This window comes from Terrapene carolina, unplaced genomic scaffold (genome assembly GCF_002925995.2).
Source record: "Terrapene carolina triunguis isolate 2854851 unplaced genomic scaffold, T_m_triunguis-2.0 Scaffold96, whole genome shotgun sequence".
Lineage (NCBI taxonomy): Eukaryota > Metazoa > Chordata > Testudines > Emydidae > Terrapene > Terrapene triunguis.
In genome coordinates, this window is record NW_020664447.1 from 71888293 (window position 1) to 71909243 (window position 20951).

At 42.4% G+C, this 20951-nt stretch overlaps 1 protein-coding gene across 3 annotated transcripts in view; it reads right to left on the minus strand.

Moving 5' to 3' along the window:
• Nucleotides 1–375: 375 nt before the first annotated feature.
• Nucleotides 376–20951, minus strand: part of CCDC88C (coiled-coil domain containing 88C) — a 59568-nt gene continuing 38992 nt past the window's right edge. The window contains exons 18-26 of one of the 3 annotated variants that reach the window (XM_029911469.1): nt 19578–19764; nt 18112–18257; nt 16475–16564; nt 14733–14974; nt 10761–10946; nt 8650–8718; nt 7646–7714; nt 5777–6078; nt 376–2785 (exon numbers count right to left, since the gene is read on the minus strand). In XM_029911469.1, coding sequence (XP_029767329.1) covers nt 1772–2785; nt 5777–6078; nt 7646–7714; nt 8650–8718; nt 10761–10946; nt 14733–14974; nt 16475–16564; nt 18112–18257; nt 19578–19764 — 2305 coding nt within the window. In that variant the 3' untranslated portion in view covers nt 376–1771. Of the gene's footprint in view, nt 2786–4150; nt 4535–5776; nt 6079–7645; nt 7715–8649; nt 8719–10760; nt 10947–12718; nt 13239–14732; nt 14975–16474; nt 16565–18111; nt 18258–19577; nt 19765–20951 lie in introns of those variants that run through there. The other 2 variants (XM_029911470.1, XM_029911471.1) reach the window with 2 other exon arrangements.

The window sequence follows — 20951 nt, forward strand, 5'->3', positions numbered from 1 at the left end:
TCAGCCCGGAGACTGACCTTCCCCAGCCATCCCCCCTTCCTTCTGGCTGCCAGCCAGCCTTTATAGCCCTTGAACCCTCAGGCCCACAGGTGCAGCCAGTTCTAAAGGCCAGGCACCAGCCTTCTCCCCAGCCCCAATCTATTTCCCCTGATTGGGGCTGGCTGAGCAGGGGCTAATTAGGTGCCTCTGCACCAGCACCTGCTACAGAAGTGCAACTATATTGTTTGTGAATACTTTTCAGTATTAAAATAAATTTACACAAATCTCCCAGACTCAGATCTAGACCCATCTCTGTGAATCTGGGATTTTCTAAAGGAAAAAATATATCGCACCTATTTGTTTTTTTAATCTTTTATTATAAACAATCCTGTAGTTTTCAGAATGTGATTGCTACATACTATATAACAAAAACATTCCTAGCTGACCTGATATCAGTTTAAAATTGCTTACATATGTCTTTTGCTATATTAAATCGGAACCAGTGTAAGGAAAATCTTTAAATTTTTTAGGGATTTAGTCTAATACAAGGAAAACACCTTTACAAACATGAAATAGAATTAAAGATACATGTTTCATCATATATACATAAGCAGCTGATGAAACTTGACAGACACATATGAGAAATTTTATTTGAACATAAATAGATTTTTAAAAGTAGATTTCTTTCTCATGTATATAACATTATTTTGGTTTCTACACTGAACAAGTTCTTTAAGACAGAAACAAAGACTTCATCCTATGAGAGAGATTCCTGTATATTACTTCGGACATGGGCAATCACGCACATGGGGATGCAAGAAGAAGTGATAGCACATTAATACAGTTTACACAGCAATCCTATACAATGATTTAACTTTTCATTTACATGTGTACAAGTCACCTTTGTAGATGGGATGCCATCTTTGCAATGCCATTGAAAGCAGGCATCTCCCTGAACAGGCTGTATCAGTTCCAGTGTTTGTATAAAAGATAAAGCAAGTGTCAAAAGGCAGCACCACTTGGCTTTCAGAATCAAGGATCCGCTGAACTGTGCGTGTAGTGGAGGCAGCGAGGCAAGTACACTGACCTCTTTGGGTTCAAACAGTTCCCAATGTGAAAGGTTAATATGGGACCCTTTAATTCAACTCCTCCTATTTATAAAATGCAGCTGTTACAAACATAATTGCTTTTCTTAGATCCACTGCAAAGCCATACACTTTTGCCCTTCAGCTTTTCTTTAAGCTGCTGCAAGCGTCTGGTTCTTTTCCCCAGAGAGGAGTTCGGCTTTTACATGATCTTTTATGCAACTTAAGCCATTTTTCAAACTGAGGGCTGAATTCAACACAGTTAAATTTGACCCATGAATGTTTCTTTAATGCAGAATCTGGGGGAGCATGGGAGAGGGCAGTACAAAGATAGGGAGAGGCGGTGACCAATTGTCAGAGTGTGGTGAGCCCTCACAGATCCCCTTGTCTTCAGCTGGATTTGTGGGTGCTCAGCACTTCTGAAAATTAGGCCTAAAGTCTTGTGGGAGTCTGTAAGGGGTCCACTTTGTTTTAGGCACTATAGTGTGAAAGGAAAGGCCCTGGTTTGGCTGTTCAGTTCTTTGTTTTAACCGTGAAAATGTCCTTTGTTCCATTAAAAACCAATGCCTGAAAGGCATTTAGACAAACTAGAAAATGAGGTGCAGGTAATGCCTTTTAAGACCTGCCACAGTGTTTAGACAAATGCCACTAGCAAATTCCACCCAAATGTCACCAGCTTAAAACACGTTACCAAGAGAATCAACGGATTACACACATCCATATTCATACCAGACAGTCTGCTGGTCCCCATGGGGATCTGGAGAGCCAGGAGTGCTCCTGGAGCTGCCCCCTCTGTTGGATTCCTCTATTCCCCCTGCACCAGTGTGGCCTTCTGGTGACCTACTCTGGCATTTGGTAATGAGGGCATCACTCCGACTTTGCCCTTGGGTAACATCGCCCTCACTGTTACTAGAGGCAGCTCTGACAGGAGTCACGGTGGCCACTTCCCCAGAGCGTGCGGCTGGCTTGGATTTGACTTTAGCCGGTGCATATTGTGTGGGTGAACAGTGTTGCCCAGGCACTGCACTCACTCGTTCCTGCTGCTGCATACTGTTGGCACCGGCAGAGGAAGAAGACTGATGAAACGAAAGAGGCCTCTCCTCCTTTGGAGGTGCCAGAGAAAGACGTCTCACATCAAGCTGCCGACAACGGGAATCGACAGCTTGCAAGGTGCACGCTGCCTTTGCAGACTGTGGTCTGTCTCGTACAGTAGCATGAGAGCCCGGGGGCACAGACAGCCGCAAGGTCTGACTGCCAGAGTCTTTGCCCGCACGAACATCTGCACCCAGCTTCTGAGGGCTCTCCTGTCTGTATGTCTCTGGGCCTGTGGCTCTCAGGAGGTCTGCAGAGGCCAGACTAAAGGCTCTGCTCAGGGAGGCATTCCTCTGGCTCATCGTACTGGTCTGCTGCGGTTGTGCCATCGGCCTCAGCCCACTGAGCGGCTGATGTGGTGGTGTGGGAGGAAGTTTAAGAGATCCTGTGGCGTTTGCCAGCGCCTCAGATTCAGCTGGTCTAAGGTTGGGTTTGACATAGTGTCCAGGTTTAGCCACTCTCCCCTCTTCACTGGCGATGGTCATTTTTATAGTTGGTGACACATAGCTGGTAGGCGTCTTAGCTGTCTCCTTTCTACCTGGCTGACCCAGCTGGTTCCCAATAGGAGGGGGTTCATTTGCTTTTCTAAAATAATCACTCAGCAAGTCATCTCTGCTACTGGAAGTGTCCTATGGGGAGAAAATATATACATGGCACATTAATGGCAATACTGTTATAAGGAAAATGTGTTTAGCGAGCATTTTTCCTCTCAAGGATGTCACAACATAATTCCACACATCAAGCAACCCAGGGATCAACACAAAGTAACTGTAATGACAGAGAGCACTTGGCACTATGTACAACATGCCTCACCTTCAAAGTGCTTTACGCACTAATTGGTGTGTCAGTGTCAACTTTTGAGGGACCCTCAACATCTTATATAAAACCACTTATTTCATGCCTATAGCGGAGAGCACTGGGGGAAAAGAGTATCTAAATGTATATCAATGAGTTACATGATGATCAAAATTAGATTGTGACAGCCTTATTTGCCAGTTTAATTGTCACCAGTTAAAGAAATTCATCTTGATAGCACCCTGGGCTGCAGCTCTTTTGCTTCATTTAGTATCGGCCAATTTAGTGCACATCAGTGATAGAGTGTTTGTCGTTCCTAGAACGCAGGCTGTTCTGAACAACACCTTGTTCCAATATTAGTGAAACAACAGGAGATTACTCTAAGTGGAGATGTGCTAGCAGCCTACTATAGGGCAATTTCATTGGGCTTGGGTTTTTTTGGACCAAGACCAACATACTGCGTGTGTTAAATGCTGTATGTACAATAGATGAATGATTGATCATCCAGAAATTAATCTGCAATATTCTGAAGGCAAATAATTAACCTGGCCGCAAAAGAAAATATACAATAAATGCTTAATGGAGATGGACTCATGCAAAACATACGGATGACACTATCAACTGCTGTTGAGATATTAGTACAAGGCATGCTGTGAATAGTTAATGGACGTGTTAGTTATAAAAAGAATGTGCTGAAACAACCTGATGTACAGACGCTCCCCGGGTTATGCAAGACCCGACTTACGGAAATCCGCACTTACGGAAAAAGTTCCGTAAGCTAGAGATAGGAGGGCTTTTTGCATAATGGTCAGAGATACGTTTCCGACTTAGGCAAAATTCGAGTTACGCAAGGCGTTCCGGAACGGAATGCTTGCGTAAGTCGGGGAGCGTCTGTACTTCATTTCTTTGCTCTTCTCTGGGGAAGTATGTCATGGTTTAATATATCTTTTCATTTCACTAGAGTTTACAGAGAAGGTTACATCCAGTAGCAAAACCCATTTTGCTCATAGTAAATAGTAATAGTTATAAAACGGCAGCTCATGATAATTCCTTACTGTGTCAGAAGCATTCCAGGTTCAATCAAATGCTAAGAGCCTGGGTTATTTTTTTATGTTAGTCTAAATCTCTGTAGTGCATGTTAAAATTAGAGGGCCACCATATTGTGCTATTACAATCCTCCCAACAAACAGGGGCTCATGCGCAACACTAGAAATACTTTAGGGATCATTAATATGAGTAATTTGGCTACTTTAGTTTTTAAACTAAAGTAGCGATGAAACATTAAAACAAGCTTCCATAGGCATTAATGTGCTTGCAGGCTGGAGTGAGGGGTGAGCTGTTAACTGCAGAGTGATAGCGATGGATACCCTGGGGATATACAGCGAAGTTGCTCTCCTATTCCCCCTGCCAGTTCTGTGCCTCAGACTGTCACGACACGAATGACTGAGGACTGGTTCGACTGAACGCGAAGGTTCCTGATGGAGGGAATGAGATGGGAAATGGCAAGAGGGATACAGTGCATCAGCCTCTAACAGAAATTGGTGCAATGAGATAATTTCGGTCTCATTTAAGCTGTGTCGCCGCTGAAAAGGAACAAGGATGACAGAAAGAATGAAAATGGAGACATGATCACATGGTTACAGACAACAAGTGTTTTGCATTCAACTAATTTACCCCTAGGGACTCAGAACAAGGGACTACGATACATTTTAAAAGGTTTGTCTGAAACATTGAGGACCAAAATTCGCTGATGTCATAAGAAGGTGGGACTCCAATGACATCAGTAATGCTACTGGGCTGTTGATGTACCATTAACTTTCACTCACTTATGCCAGCAGTGAATTTGGTCTGAAGACATCAACATGTTTTGTACTGCGACATTTCACGTGACTGGTATGCATCATCACTAAGCGATACAAGACATTTACAAACAAATGCATATTATTTCCTACAAAACATCTTTAACTGCACAGTGAAATATTGCAGCATTGATTTCACCAACAGCACAACAGTACCACATGGTTCATAGAAACAGATAACACAATCCAGGGGAACAGAGACTTCCCTCCCTCAAATCCTTAATAAAATCCTCCTGAAAAAACTGGATCATAAGATTTTTTAAATAGAGCAGACCTTCTTTAAGATGCACACTTTATAATTCAATTAATGATGGTCGTCAAGCTTTAGTTTTCGGCAGAGATTTAGCAGCCGAGAACTGTATCAAAGGCTTGGATGATTAAAATTTAATTCTGCAGAATACTGCACAGTACAGTTACTAGTTCACAAATAATTAAAACTCACCTAAACTTAGAGCTGGTGGAATAATGGGAAAGTTTAATCACAAAGAATTACTGGATGAAAAAAATACCAATATTCCAACAAATATCACTTACAATGAATTATTTCACTAGCTCTAGCTACAAATATAAAAATAAACTAACAGGATATTTGTGATGTATTATCCTGAGGTTTTTTGTGGGGGTTGTTCGCTTAAATACTGATTTGCAAAATTCATAGCTCACAATGAGTTTTGTGTAGCTCGAAGGCTTCTCTCACCCAGAAGTTGGTCCAACAAAAGATATTACCTTACCCACCTTTCCACTGTAATGAGTCTCACAGTCATTAGTGAGGATCGCACTGTATTTCACTGTATTGGGGATTGGTCCTGCTTTGAGCAGGGGGTTAGACTAGATGACCTCCTGAGGTCCCTTCCAACCCTGATATTCTATTCTCTATGCTCCTATTTCTTATTTGTCACTTCCCTGTCAGATCAGCTTGGAATATTTTCATGTCACCTGAGATAGCTATAGTTTTATTTTACATACACTCGATGGGGATAACTTGTTGGTCTCTTCCAGAAACTCTTCCAAAGTCACCATGTCACTGCCAGGAGAAGCAGATCGCTGCCTGCCAGCATAGGATTGGCTTGGGTTACTCCTCTGAGGTATGTCATAAGAAATCGAGCCATTCCTGTGAAGGGAGGGGTCTTGTCTGTTGTTAGAGCTTAAGATGGCAGAAGTGGAATGACAGATGTAGCTGTCTCTGGGCAAGGCAGGTGTCTCTCTACTTGGCACCATATCTTCACTGCTGAGGCTCTCAGCTCTGCCGTAGATACGATCTGAAGAACCTGAGGAGGGGAAAAAGCAACATTAAAAACACTTATTTTCCTCTATTTTAGAAGAATGTCAACTCCCTACTGAGGTAGGTATGTATGATTCAGTTCCTTTTCCATGCTGAATATGTCAACTAAAATTGGACTTTACAATCATTATTTCTTCCTCCCCAAAACCATATGAAATCAGAGCTTCAGAATACCAGGAACAGTACATATTCCAGAGCTTCAAAAAGGAATCCAGTTAAATGAGCCGAGGTACTTGCCCCCAGAACAGTAGTAAGAAGTTCTACTTCATGAGCCAGATTCTGAGCCATAAACAGAAGAGCACACAATAAAAGTCAGCTTTGCACTACCTTGATCTCGGGGCTGGTGTGTGCAGGGCCAGTCCTCAAGTACAAAGTACAGCAGCCTTGATGCTCCTCTAAATTACGCTGGTTGCTAATGGTCCTAAGGAGCTGAAACAGCCGCCAGGGGGTTGGTACAGTGTGGTAGTGTCCTGGCCACATCCCTTCCTATGGCCACACTCTTTGCTAGCAGCAGGGATAACAGTTGAGCCTCTGTGTCAGCTCTGTGGCACTAAAAGAGCCTCCTAGCCCTGGCATTGTGCCAACTTGAGAGCCACAATTTGCCAGTGAGGCAGCACAAAGTGGTTTCACCACGTTTAGCCTAATATGTTAATCCTTGTTAATAGACAGAACTCTAGCAATCTAGAGAGCATAGAATCATAGAATATCAGGGTTGAAAAGGACCTCAGTAGGTCATCTAGTCCAACCCCCTGCTCAAAGCAGGACCGATCCCCAACTAATTCATCCCAGCCAGGGCTTTGTCAAGCCTGACCTTAAAAACCATTAAGGAAGGAGATTCCACCACCTCCCCAGGTAACCCATTCCAGTGCTTCACCACCCTCCTAGTGAAAAAGTTTTTCCTAATATCCAGCCTAAACCTCCTCCACTGCAACTTGAGACCATTACTCCTTGTTCTGTCATCTGGTACCACTGAGAACAGTTTAGATCCATCCTCTTTGGAACCCCCTTTCAGGTAGTTGAAAGCAGCTATCAAATCCCCCCTCATTCTTCTCTTCTGCAGACTAAATAATCCCAGTTCCCTCAGCCTCTCCTCATAAGTCATGTGCTCCAGCCCCCTAATCATTTTTGTTACCCTCCACTGGACTCTTTCCAATTTTTCCACATCCTTCTTGTAGTGTGGGGCCCAAAAAGCATGTTTATCTTACGAAGTTGTGCACAGAGTGAGAATGCTGGAGAACTGCTTGTATATACAGACAGAGTTTAAATCTGGACTTTCATCCATCAGAATACCCCAAAGTGATGCCTTTGATATGGCAGAAAAATCGGTCTCTATCTCTGTCCTAGAATTCATGCCCCGTTAGTCATGATCATGCTTTAAAAAAGTCATTCTTGCTAACATTGTTTCAAGTCTCTGTGGTAGCCAGGCCCCTGCTCAGGTAACAAAACCATGTTATTTGTTCTAGCCCAACTGGAAAGAAAAGAAAATGCTTTGCATGCAATTCAATTTCATTTCCTATTCGTCAGAAGGCATCTCAGCTCTGAAAATATCTTACCTTTCAAGTTGAGAGGTGAACTACTGCTAGATGCATTTCGACTGCTCTCTAAACTATTTGGCTTGGAAACTGTAAAGAAAGAGGAATATTAAGTTCATGAGCACATAAGGTCTGGACAAAACGTAACATTTTCAAAAATGCCTATGTGACTTAAGAGCCTAAGTTCCATTGACTTTCAGTGAGACTTAGGATGCTAAATGCCGAAGTGACTTTTGAAAATATGACTGGCACTTTTGAAAATTTTACCATAATGTGATGTACATCAAGTGAGAAACACAAATCAACCCTGTTCTTCCTTTGTCAGGTGTTTAAGAACATCTCATTTTCTTACTATCATTTTGTGCAGAGAAATGTATTCTTCAGTTTGCTTCTACAGTAATTAGGTTTGCCACAAAGAGAAATTTTAATGATGAAAAGGGCTAATGTGATGTTATGTTTGATATACTAAGGTAGTTTTTATTGGTCCAACTATGAAACATGCATTTTTATTTAAAACGTTAAGTTTTCTCTTCCTTCTCCTCTATTTTCAAGTTCAAGTTTTAGAGGTGAGCTAGTGAATTTTTAGTGCTGTTAACCAGCTTGCAAATTCAAACTCCTCCAGGAAGGCACTTATTACCCAGTGCTGCTGCTTCCACCCCCGAAGAAATCTACTACGGCTGATTCCTTCCCTCCCTGTTATATGCAAATATTGATCTTAAAAATCAGTGCATGCACCTGTATTGCATGCACTGAACATGCTGCTGCTGAGGCAGGTCAGTTTGTCTTGATTAGGAATTTCTTCTTCTTTTTTTAAGTTTCATTGGGAAATAATGAATTTTTTAAAAAAAATCTTAAGATAAAAATAAAACATTTGGATCCAAAACCCCGAAGAAATTAATAATAAATAATTTCAGATAATTTTATAATCCAAGTTTAACTATAATGGCCTATGAGGGTTTGTTTAGACATTATGAAGCAGGCCCCAATATAGGGAGTTAGTGTAATCTTACATTCCATAAACTTACCATGTTGTCTGTTTCTTGAAAACTCTACCTCAGGGGATTGGTCACAAAGATTATCCTCTGAATTATATCCTGGAAAGAATATAAAATGTAGTAGGTAACATTAAGTTTAGGAAGGTCAATCCCACAGATTTGCCTCGAACAGGCCATTACAGTATAAGTGGAAGAGCCTGTTGAGTGACTTTATAAAGGTTACATGGGAGAAGTATCCATCTCTTTGGCCACCATTTTGAATCAATGGGCCCACAGTCAAGTTGAGTTGGAGGGAAAGACTAGTGCATTGTAATGCGACCTCCCACACGATAGCTTTGCTAGTGTAAAGAAGCCCTATAACTAGGGCCCTACCAAATTCACAGTCCATTTTGGTCAATTTCACAGTCATAGGATTTCATGATTTCAGCTATTTAAATCTGAAATTTCATGGTGTTGTAACTGTAGGGATCCTGACCAAAAAAGGAGTGTGTGGGGGAGTTTGTAAGATTATTGTTGGGGGGTTGCACTACTCAGGGCCGGCTCCAGGGTTTTGGCCGCCCCAAGCAGCCAAACAAAGAAACAAAAAAGCCGCGATCGCGATCTGCGGAGGCAATTCGGCGGGAGGTCCTTCGCTCCGAGCAGGAGTGAGGGACCGTCCGCCGAATTGCCGCCGAACAACTGGACGTGCCGCCCCTCTCCGAAGTGGCCACCCCAAGCACCTGCTTGGTAAGCTGGTGCCTGGAGCCGGCCCTGGCACTACTGCTACCCTTACTTCTGTGCTGCAGCTGGCAGTGGTGTTGCCTTCAGAGGCTGGGCAGCTGGAGAGTGGTGACTGCTGGCCAGGACCCCAGTTCTGAAGGCAGCACCGCCACCACCAGCAGTGCAGAAGTAAGGGTGGCATGGTATGATATTGCCACCCTTATTTCTGCGCTGCTGCTGGCGGGGCACTGCCTTCAGAGCTGGGCACCCGGCCAACAGTCACCACTCTCTGGCCGTCCAGCTCTGAAGGCAGCCCAGAAGTAAGGGTGGCAATACCATGACCCCCCTAAAATAACCTTGCGATCCCCCTGCAACTCTTTTGGGGCAGGACCCCCAATTTGAGAAACTCTGGTCTCCCCCATGAAATCTGTATAGTATAGGGTAAAAGCATACAAAAGACCAGATTTCATGGTCTGTAACACGTTTTTCATGGCCGTGAATTTGGTAGGGCCCTACCTATAACTTATCAAAGGGACCACTGTGTTACAGCTAGAGCCCTGCGTGGATACAAAAATGTGGATCCGCATCCAATCCTCATCCACCAGAATCAACATGCAGCCAACCCACGATCCGCTAGCCTTCTTGCAAGGGCTAGCGATGGGGAGGGTGGAGGAGGGAGCGGAGATGAGCGAGCGGGGGGTGGGGTCTTGCAGGGTGGAGGCGGCACAAGGACGGGGACTGGGGGTAAGGGGCGGTGCAGGGCCGGGGTCTTGAGGAGAAGGGACGGTGCGGGGGTTGGAGGGAAGGGGCGTCGCATTGTGTGCTGCTCCCGGGGGCTCGCAAGTGATGGCAGCAGCAGTACGTGTTGCATCAAGTGGGGCGAAGGGGTGAGGCGCTGGGGCCCTGCCTGCTCCAATCCCTGTGGCCGGAGCCAGCGGGCCAGGAGCGTGGCCAGTGCTGTCAGGACGAGTCATGGTGGGGACGCCGGCGCTGCCCGAGGGACCCGAGTTGCTGGACAGGAAGCAGCGCAGCGAGTGGGTGCTGGAGAGCCCTGACTCTGGACTGCCACCCAATCCTAGCCACTGGCCGCTGGTCCCAAGTACACTGTACCCCTCGGGCTGCCCATTTGGATACTGCGGGGCGGGCGCCGCCAGCGAGTAGAGCCGTGCGCGGTTGTATCCGCATCCGATCCACTATCCACAAAAATGGTCCGTGGATATCTGCATCCGGGGATTCGGCTATCCACAGATATGAAGCGGATATCCATGGATTTGCAGGGCTCTAGTTATAGCATGTGCTGAGCTTCTGTAACTGTAGAAGGCCTATTATGTACCTTGCAGTATCTGTTATGATGGGAGGTCACATTACAGTGAAGTGGGGGCTCCAAGTACTGGGAGTTGGACTAGCTGTAAATAGACTAAATACTAGCTTACACAACACACCTTTGGGTTTGCTTTGGTGCCTGGAAGTGGGAGTAGAACTTGAAGTGGTCAAATGGATGGCTGAGGTAGAGTAAGTTCTGGAACCCAGCTCCACGCAGTGCTTAGTAGCAGAGTCTGCTGAATTTTCAACATTATCATTGCTGCCTCCACGTTGGGAAATTCGGTTTTGTTTTAGATCCATTAATGCTGAGTAGGGGAGAAAGAGGTAAATAAATGAGGCAATAGAGGACAACACAATCAAACATGTATCTATCCACTTTCATATAGACACAACAAGCAGGCACACACAAAAACGCACAACAGAGGCGCTAGTTTTGCAAGCTTTTCAAGAACCAGTTCACTCTTGGGGAAGAGATTTCTGTAACCAGTTTTGCAATCATATGTCTGCTCACTACGGAGCTTAGGAGTGACAAGGGCTCATTTAGTGTCAGTAGGAAGGTTGTTTTTTATACATGCAACACATATTGTGAAAGGAAGAGGATAGACATGGGAGCAAAGACATGAAAGCAGAAAAAATAAGTGGGATATGAAATGCCTTAAGGTACATTTTATAAGCACTTGCTTCAGTAATAAAAGGGAATAAAGCTTTGATATACTGACAAGTCAAAGCCATATTCAAAACAAAGGTTCCTGATTTTAAAATCACCTAACAGGATTCATGCGAAGATATAATCTCTGTCCATACAGAATTCTGCTGTGATAAGAGCTCAGACTCTCCAGAGGGTTTAAACTCTCCTCCTTCAATGCACTGATTTCTTAAACAGCATTTTGGGATAACAACACATACTGCCTGCTAAAATATTAAACACCCCTAGATGGACAGAAAGGCTTTTTTCCAGTGATGAGGTGGAATGTATTAAAACCCCAAAATTAACACAGCTGATACACATTTTAAGGCTCAAATAAAACAGAGCGAAATGTAAAGCCTTCATTTTAGAAAACAGCCTTGATGAGAAGCAAGATTCTGGTTTCCTAAATTTTTCTGAAGTGAGGTTAATTAATGGTAATTAGATACTGAAAACAAAGCAGAGCAAGGCGGTCAAAATAAACAGCTGGCAGGGACAAAACAAAACTGGTTAGTTCAAAGGCACAGGGCAGCAACAAAAATGTAGTAGAGAAGGTGGACTAGGGTACTATTGGGTTATGCTGTTTCTGAAAGTTTCTCTCAGAAAAACAAATGTCTTTTATAGCAGAGGTAGTCTGTGTGTGCTACTACAGCATGGGGTCTGCACCATTTTTACTCTCTCCCACTTTTTATAAGTTTATAGCACAGCCATAAAAATTGTTATGGGCTAAAATTTGCCATGCAAGTCGATATTTCAAATTGCCTTTGAAAAATGAATTTAGTGCCTTTCAAAGATGCTGAATTAATAGCCCTGGAGACTGATGCTCTCTATTAATCCAAAGAACAGGTAGTGACAGTGCAAACTTCTCTATGCTGCTATACCAGTGTGCTCAGCTCTGGTATGGAGGAATCACCTCTAGGAGAGAAAGGGGAGTTTGGCCTCTCTGCTGAGGATGACCACAAGGGCACCAACTGTGATATGGACACCTGTCCAACAGGAAGTGGATTGTGACCATGAGTTCGTTTCACAAGCCACCAAACAGCAATGACTATTAGATGGTAAGGAGTTTGGGCAACTAAAAGAGATCAAATCACCTTTTTTGACATAAAAACACACTCAAAAGCCAAATCTTACCCCCCCCCCAACTTATAAAACTTCTAAAAATGGATGTTTAGACTGCAAATGTTGAGACATTTGGACAGTAGCATTGCTAATGAGTGCCACTATATTTCCAGATTTAGACTGCCTGGAAGCACAGAGAAATTGTAATAAGTTGGCCATCTTAAATTTAGCTGCACAGAGGACTGGAAAAATCTCCAAGATTTGAGCGTGCTTATATATTAGCTTCGTATTTTAGTAGTGATAATACATTGTAGGAAGCATAGCAAAAGCAATTTCCACATTTCAACTGGACATGATGCAAGTCTGTGATTGCAAGAAGACAATGAAGCGCACAGCAACTTCACTTACTTATAACGTGCACCACAGCCAGTATACATACGCATACTGTATGTCATGAGGTCCCCTAAAAGTATACTGCATTGAAGAAATGATCCATAGTGTGCAATAATGATTCATCTTCTACTGAAAAAATTAAGTCCACATTCACTAATCTGTGCTTGTATTTAGTTTATTTTAAGGACATGCTGAGTGTTTGTACCAATGTGTGTGTTCATTTAAGCATGTGGGTTTTTTTGTTTTAAACTGGAGAAATATATGAAAATAAAGACAAGGTGTTAGAAATCTCCCATTTCCGAGAAAGAAAGAGTTTCATTAGGAGAGGATGGGATGTCGGAAGAAGACCAGAACCGCAGACGATTAGTGAGAGACTGATGATTCGATGGAGACTTAGGAGACTTTTCTTTGTCCTTGCTTTTGCTTCTCAAAAAGGCAATCTTTTTGCGTTGAGCAGCTAAATTGTTATCACCCAGGTATTCCAAAAAGAAGAAGAAGAAAAATAGTGAACAAAAAAATAGAAATATAACTAAAATGTCTTAAAACAGCTAAGTGACAACACAATCCAGTGAAACATGAAAAAGACTAAACTAACACTAAATAATGTTTAGGAAATCAGAATCATGATTAGTTAATACAGTACACATGAGCAACCTCTACCTAAAATTGCCAATAATGTCATCCGTGATATAAAATGTATTAAAACATATTTTATATATATATATATACTTGATATAATTCATGTTCATCGATACATTACTTAGTGGTACCATACACTGATTACTTAGGGTTTTATACAGATGTCCACCACCGCAGGATCTGAACACCTTCCATGTAAAATCAGTAGTAACAGTGAAGTCCTTAGAGGACTTCATGGAGTCCCTGGCACTCTGAATGAGCCTGACTCTACATTTCTTGCTCATCTCAAACTTTCCTTTAGGTCAGTGGGAGCTTTGGATGCACACAGATTGCATTTCACATTTTCTGGAATTACACAGTGCTAAGATACAGATGATTTTAAATATGCCTTTTCATTGTAAATTGATCACAGACCATGCAGAATGGTGAGGGAGGAGAGGAATTAAAACAATTAAAGACTTTTCTAAATTGCCATTTGTAATAATGGAGCCCTCCGTTCTTCCCTCACACCCAGCATGAAACCATGAGTGTAAGGTGTTGAGACCATTAAAGTTGTTCCTTGAAAAATATTCTTAGAGGACAAAAAGTTAAAGGGAGGCAGATCTGAGCGATCTCAGTAGCAGCACCGAAGGCTGGAGATTTTTTTTTTGCAAAGTTAATAATTCATTACTTTTGTGGGGTTTCCATTAAAATTCTGCATTATTGAGAACATCTGATTATTGTACAAAATAATTCTCCCAACTGCACACAAAAACACCACACTACACTACATATACATGCACAAAATTATATACCTTTTATATCACATTTTTGCAACATCACAGAAATCACTTATTATAACTTTGCATTAGGAAACTCTTAAATCAACTACAAATGGAAACACTCCATTGTCTCCACAAATAATAGGCATTTATTAGAAATTAAAATTATTTTACTCTTCTTGCATTTATTTTCTGAGAGTGCCCTCTACTGGTGCCAGACAATACCACACCAATAACTTTAACAACAGAAAAGGCTAGTGAATTGCATAGTTTCACAGATGGACTTTATTTTCGTTTTGCAAGCTAACTTAATTTTGCCCATCATCTTATTAACTAACATGGCACATATGCAGGGAAAATGTGAAACTGAAAAACAAGTCACAGATAAGGAAAACTAATAAATATAAATACTGGTTTAATATTAAAAGGGTATAACACATGGTGACATAATATATTATATAAGAATCATGCCTATTAAGCCTTCCCAGCAAATAAAATGCCTAGTGTGTGACTTCTATTTCATTAACTACCTCTCTAAGCCAGACATATACCTTTGTTTGAAGCTCCATTGTGGCTCCCTTTCTCTTCCATAGAGTTTGACCCCAGAGAGGTGTTATCCAGACTTTCCTGCTGATGCTTGAGTATCTGAGAAGCAGATGGAGATGATGCTGTCTCTGTGGATTCAGAGTGCCATGGAGGACTCTCCATGGATGATATCAATCGCTCCTTTGTAGCCTCTTTCTTTGGCTTGATCAGTTTGACTAAAGCTCTGGCTCCAATCCAGTGGTTTTTCCTGTTAGAGGCACATTTTGATAACGGAAGATCATAAAATACTTGAATTTTTTTCCTTGAAATCTAGAACTGTGCCACAGCTTCCCCTCTCCTGCACTTTTAAATTATGCTGAAAACTAAGGCATGGTGCAGGGTCCCCAGAGCGTGAGATGTGGAGATCTTATCATTAAACACATGGTCAGGGAATGATTTCACAAAATGAAAGTGGCTGGTTCTACTCCTTCAAGGTCAGCATCAGTCTAGGGAAATATTTCTCCAGAGCTAGTGATCTGAATAAGGGGACTGTCCCATGGTTAGAAGCAAAACCATATGTGTGGACCCACATGAAACATTTTAATAGGGTGGGAGGTCTTGCTACATGAACAGGCTGAAAAGTTGTGAAATCAAGGCTTCTAACCATTAGTATGGATTCTCCTGTGCACTGGACGTGTCCGACATTTATGTTGGGGTTTACATGGCTTTGTTGTTTAAATTATTTTTTTTAAAGGCCTATTCCTCTTTTTGGACTGCTTATTCCCCCACTGAAAGAGCAGCTCTGGGAGCAGTGCTGCTGCTTAATCATTGTCTGGTCATATTGTCTGTGATGCCAATTCAGTGTCAATGGGAAGATGCAGTTCCAAAGACAGACAGAGGTGGCTTTGTTGATTAAACCATCCCACTGGTTTGACAGCCCAGATTAGTGGCCATTCATCGCTTAGCAGCCCCTCAGATCTGATACACCAGCTTGAATTCGAGCACAGGATTTGAAACAAAAGCTGACAGATTATATTGTGAGGCTTTCACAAACAGATTAAACGACCCCAACCTGATCAGCAATTCAGCATCCTTTGGATACCAGGATCTTATATGGCCCTCACCACTGGAATACCTCTGCCTCTCCCATTACTAAAATACGATAATTTCTCTCTCTCTCTCTCCTCTGCTACCAGGAAGCAGGTTTAGGGATTGGTCTTTTAAATAGATGAATCTGAGATTTTACTTAATAAACAGTCACTCAGGCCCCGATTCAGGAAAGCATTAAAGCACCAATGGAGGCACTGTTCTGTCCCCGCCCCCGGCTCCCTCACAATGATGGGTTCTGCTGCTTGAAGCTCACTCCTGGAGGAAGAAGGTACTCCTCAGGGCAAAATGACTCCCTGTAGAAGCTTATATTGACTCAGATCCCGATATGAAGTTACTGGGACTCCGCATGTGCACAGGGGTCTATGTTAGCACATGCTAAAGCAGGATTGCTGCTTGAGTCAGTTAACTTTTGTGTGGCTGTCCAATGGAGTTTGTGGGGGACAATGAATAGGCTCCCATCAAGGAGAATCCCAATTAAAACAAGAGGCTTCTGGAGTGAGAGGAGGAGAGCGTAGTGATGACCAGACACACCAGTTGCCCTCTTTGTCACCTCTCCTGACAGGGAGTCACAGGGTTTTGGTCCTCTCCGGCTATGAAGAGCCCCTTTTGTTCTCAATTCTGTATTGCAATAGTGGCATTGAAATGGAAGGGAACTTACTTTTTTGGAGCAGGATCATAAAACTTGTACTGATCCATTATCTTCTCTTCCAGTTTTTCTTTGTGTCTCCTTAATGTATTTAATTTATCACTGTGAAAATAAAAAAATAAAAAGGTAGATCGTGAAGGATTTGCTTGGATTTCACAATGGTTACAAAATGGAAGGGCAAGGCCAACAATCACCAGGAGAAGAAAGAGGTCATCCTAGAGGTTAGATCTTTACAGATCAAAAAAGCCTTCTTATCCAGTGCATTCAAGCAGCAGAAGTAATTTAACCCTAGCGATCTTATTCACTAACAATCTGGGAAAACAAAATGCAAACACACGTTAACCTTACTGACAGGTCAGTTTGATACAGTTGTCATAGATAGAAGGCTCACCAGTTACGGTCTCAATAAAGAGAAGACAGGAAGTAGGAAACCAAAATGCCTTGTATTTTGAACAACGCCAGTGTTTCCAGAGAGTCATGCTACAATGCTAAATTATTTCTCCCAGTTCTTTTAGCTACCATTTAATTGACATGCTAGCAAATCTACAGGCACAGTTTTTCTTTTCAGAAGCGGGGCTGGTTTGTGTCTGTCATATGTTCATCCAGGTGTTTCATTTACAAACACAATTTCAATAGTTTTTCATGGTACTGAAGTAAAACTCAATCAGTTATTCCCAGGATCGCTCCTAGCTCCTGGGTCTGTAAATCCAAGGATCTACCCTAGATAGGAACAAGAATGTATTTTGTTCATCCTCACTGTAGTACAGGGAGAGCCCACATATCCCTGTGAAGATTAGATTGTCTGTAGATGTAAAAAAGAAGGAAACAGTGCCATACTTCAGTGAATCAGCCTATTTAAAAACGAGATTGTGAAAGTGGATGAAGAACTTGGACCCTTAGAGACTGTGTCCTTTAAAAGAATATTGTGTTGAATATTTATGGTAATATAAATCAATAAAATGATCTTAAATATTGCTTAATTGGCAGCATCCCATGTTTAGTGCCTGGAACACATGCTATCTGCCCCTGCTCCAGTATTGTACTTATTTTAATGAGAGGCTACAGGTGTTTGTTAGCAGGTCAGCCGCTTCGTTCTTAAATTCCTTCAGAACTCTTGGATGCTGCTCTTTAATCATCTGGTTTCAGCACCTCCTGTTTTCACCCCTCAACATCCCACAGTGCCTCATCTCTATTACTTGAAAAGAGTTGGTCTAGGGCAGGGGCAGTCAATTATTTTTTGTCAAAGTCCAAATTTCTCGGACAAGGTATAGTCAAGGTCCGTACTCCAAAGAAACATTTTTCACACCGTAATAACAATAATATGTAACTAAAAAGATTTCACAGTCCATTCAAAAGCGTATGCTTGTCCAGAGTTGGCCTGCGGCCCAACTATTGACTATCCCTGGTCTAGGGTAGGTATCTCCTCAAAATCCTCTGTGGTGGAGGCATGGAAAGATATAGCTTCTCTACAATGGCTTTATTCTCCATAAATGGTCCTTTACCTACCTGGGGAATCCAGTGGGCCCACCAGTTCTCTTGGTCTTTCTGCTTCTGATATATAACATTTTCCATTTTCCACACTCATCATTTCTTTTCTTGCCTACCAGATTACTTCTAATTGTCAAAAGTCAATATTTCTAGTCTCTTACATGTATTGCTTCTGCTCTTCATGATACTGTTCCTTGTTCTCCATGTTTTGCTCCAGTAGCATTTGGTTCTGCTGACTCAGCATCTGGATCTGGCTCAGGAGATGATGGTTCTCTTCTTCCAGATTTCCCTTTAGACGGGTAAGCAGCTAGTCAACAGAATAAGAGGTGAATTTTCCTTTTGCACTTGACTTCACTCTGAATGCAATATAATAAACTAGTACGAGTACAGAATTACCTGGGTACAGAGTCAGAGACTTTTAAGGCCAGAAGGGCCCATTATGATCACTTAATTTGACTTCCTGCATAACATAGGGCAAAGAATTTCCTTCGGTGATTCCTGAATTGAGCCCATCTCTTGTGGTAATTTGTCCTCACAAATCCTCTTTGGAGTAGGGGAGTGGTGTATCCCCATTTTATAGATGGGGAACCGAAGCACAGAGATTAAGTGACATGGCCAAGGTCACACAGGGACTGTATACCACAGCCAGGAACTGAACCCAGTGTCCCAAATCTCAGTTCAGTGCCTTACCTACAAGATCATCCTGCTTCCCAATATCCTGTACTTCCCTCTCTCCAGCTGTGTCTTGCTAATATTGCCCTACTGCTACCCAAAAGTCCAGCACCGCAGTGTGCTGAGTATCTCCTGAGCATCACTGGACACCCTCAACTCCCACTTAAGCAAGGGGAGCTGAGGGTGTTCAGTACTTTGTAGGACTGTGCCCTAAAAAAATGTGGTAGGAAATTCAACTCAACGGAAGTGGATCTTTAGCCAGTAGTTTAGAACTCATTCAAAGCCAAAAAGGCCAAGGGGTAACTGGATTTCTCCCCCTCCCTCATATTTTGGTAAATAAACCATGTACAACTTTTACCACAGGCAAATACTCTTGGTCTTATCAGTTCCTTCATGCTGGCTGTCACTGTTTCAATCATGTGGAAGAATTCAATATTGTCATCGGGTTAAGGACAAAACACTAGTCCTCAAGCCGGGGTCCTCAACTGCAAGGGCAAGCAGCACAGGAAGGTGGTAGAGGGGTGGCTGGTTCAGGAGGTCAGAGGATTCTTCACCTTCCAAATAATTCCTGCCTCTGGGTTTAGCCCCCTCTGAAAGCCTTTTTCTCCTGCCTTGCCTCAGCCCACATCACACATACTCCCCAAGGAGCAACATCTACAGTGCAAATTTCCTGCTACTCAGTGTTGCGTAACCAAATCTTCCCTACGGACAGCGCATCACCTCTTTGATGTGCCTGCCTCGGAAGTAATAATGCAAATGCGCGGCATGAGAGGCAGCTGAGCTGGAAGTCCAGCTTCCATTTCAACGGAAAACTTAACCGAAGGTGATTTTCTTCTGTTGCTTAGAGCTCAAGGTCAACAATTTCCAAAGGACTGGGGCACAGACACCCTTTTAACATAGAGGGAGATGGCCCCTTTGGAGAGGCTGGGAAAATGTCCTGCTGCTAGATGCTCACCTCACAGTGGTTATCAAGCTTGGTCAGGGAGATATCCATGGACTGGTGCTGCTCCTTCAGTTCATCATAGCGAGCCTGCCAGCGGTTCAGCTCCAGCTGAGAATTATTCAATGAGGTTTTCAGCTCCTTAGTATGTGCATGCAGCCCCTCATACTCTGCCTTTAGCTGGCTATGCAAGAAATTTACCCTGAAAATGAAGAAACCAGGAAGCTTACAAATAATAATCAACAACTGAAAGTCACAATACCAGTATACTGAGCCACGGTTGTTAAATCTAAACTGAATTTGTCAAGGCCAATTTTTAAACATATCTTTACTTGATCGTATCTTACATGTTTGCTACAGCACCGACAGTGTTACAAAATGTTCCATCTCTACCAAAGAATTGAAAGGAAAAGAATACAGAGCATAATGCTTACTACCCCTCTTTGGTACTTAAGCATTTAGGATAGGTTACAAGTTTCCACGATAAAAATACATTTAAAAGCATTCTGATGTAAAAACAGCCCCACTGGGCACAGGTAAAAACTATCCATTGGAATTTATTTTCCTGATGCATGAAATGTAAGTGTTATTGTGCACTGTATGTCATAGACATTGCAATACTTCAGTAAATTAGACAACTTGTTTTTTTTTTTTTTTTTAAGTCAGTAGTAATGCTAAAAATATCTACTATTCCTGGATGCCTTTTAAATAAATAAATAAAAAAAAAGAATGAATTCTGACTCTGTTGACAAATAAAGCAAACAAACCTACTTCTCCCCCAACCCTCTGCAATTTTGGGACACTGTTCCCAAGCCCTGTCCACATAGGAAAATTACCCGTGGTTGAAAAGAGCAAGCTCAGAGAACCCTGGCTTGCACAGCAGTAGTGCAATAACCTACATTCCATGAGAAAGAACAGCATAAGGGTATATCTTCAGCAAACTCAAAGAACGTTTGATTTTTAAACATGGTTCAAATTATGATGTAGACATAAAGCCTCAGGTCTTGCTTACACCAAGCTACTTCTTAAAATTTCCCCATGAACCCGCCTGAATGGTGCAGGTTCACTGGTAGCACAACTGTAGTGCTACCAACCTGAAACATTTTTATCACCGTCTTGTCTAAACCTGCTCAGTGGGTTCCAGCATGGTTTAAAATGTGCCCAGCGAGTATACAAACTACTGAGCCCACTTTTAAACCATGTTTAGTTCTTGTACTTAAGCCTTGACAGTGTTTCTAGTCTGGACAGGCTATTACAACTTAAAATAAGGAACATCAGAGCTTTAACTCCTGGCACCAGACCACGAGAACAAATCAGAAATAATATAGTTACAAATGTAAGGGAGACAATATTGGGTATTTGGGTAGCAATTTCAGCTGACACTGAATA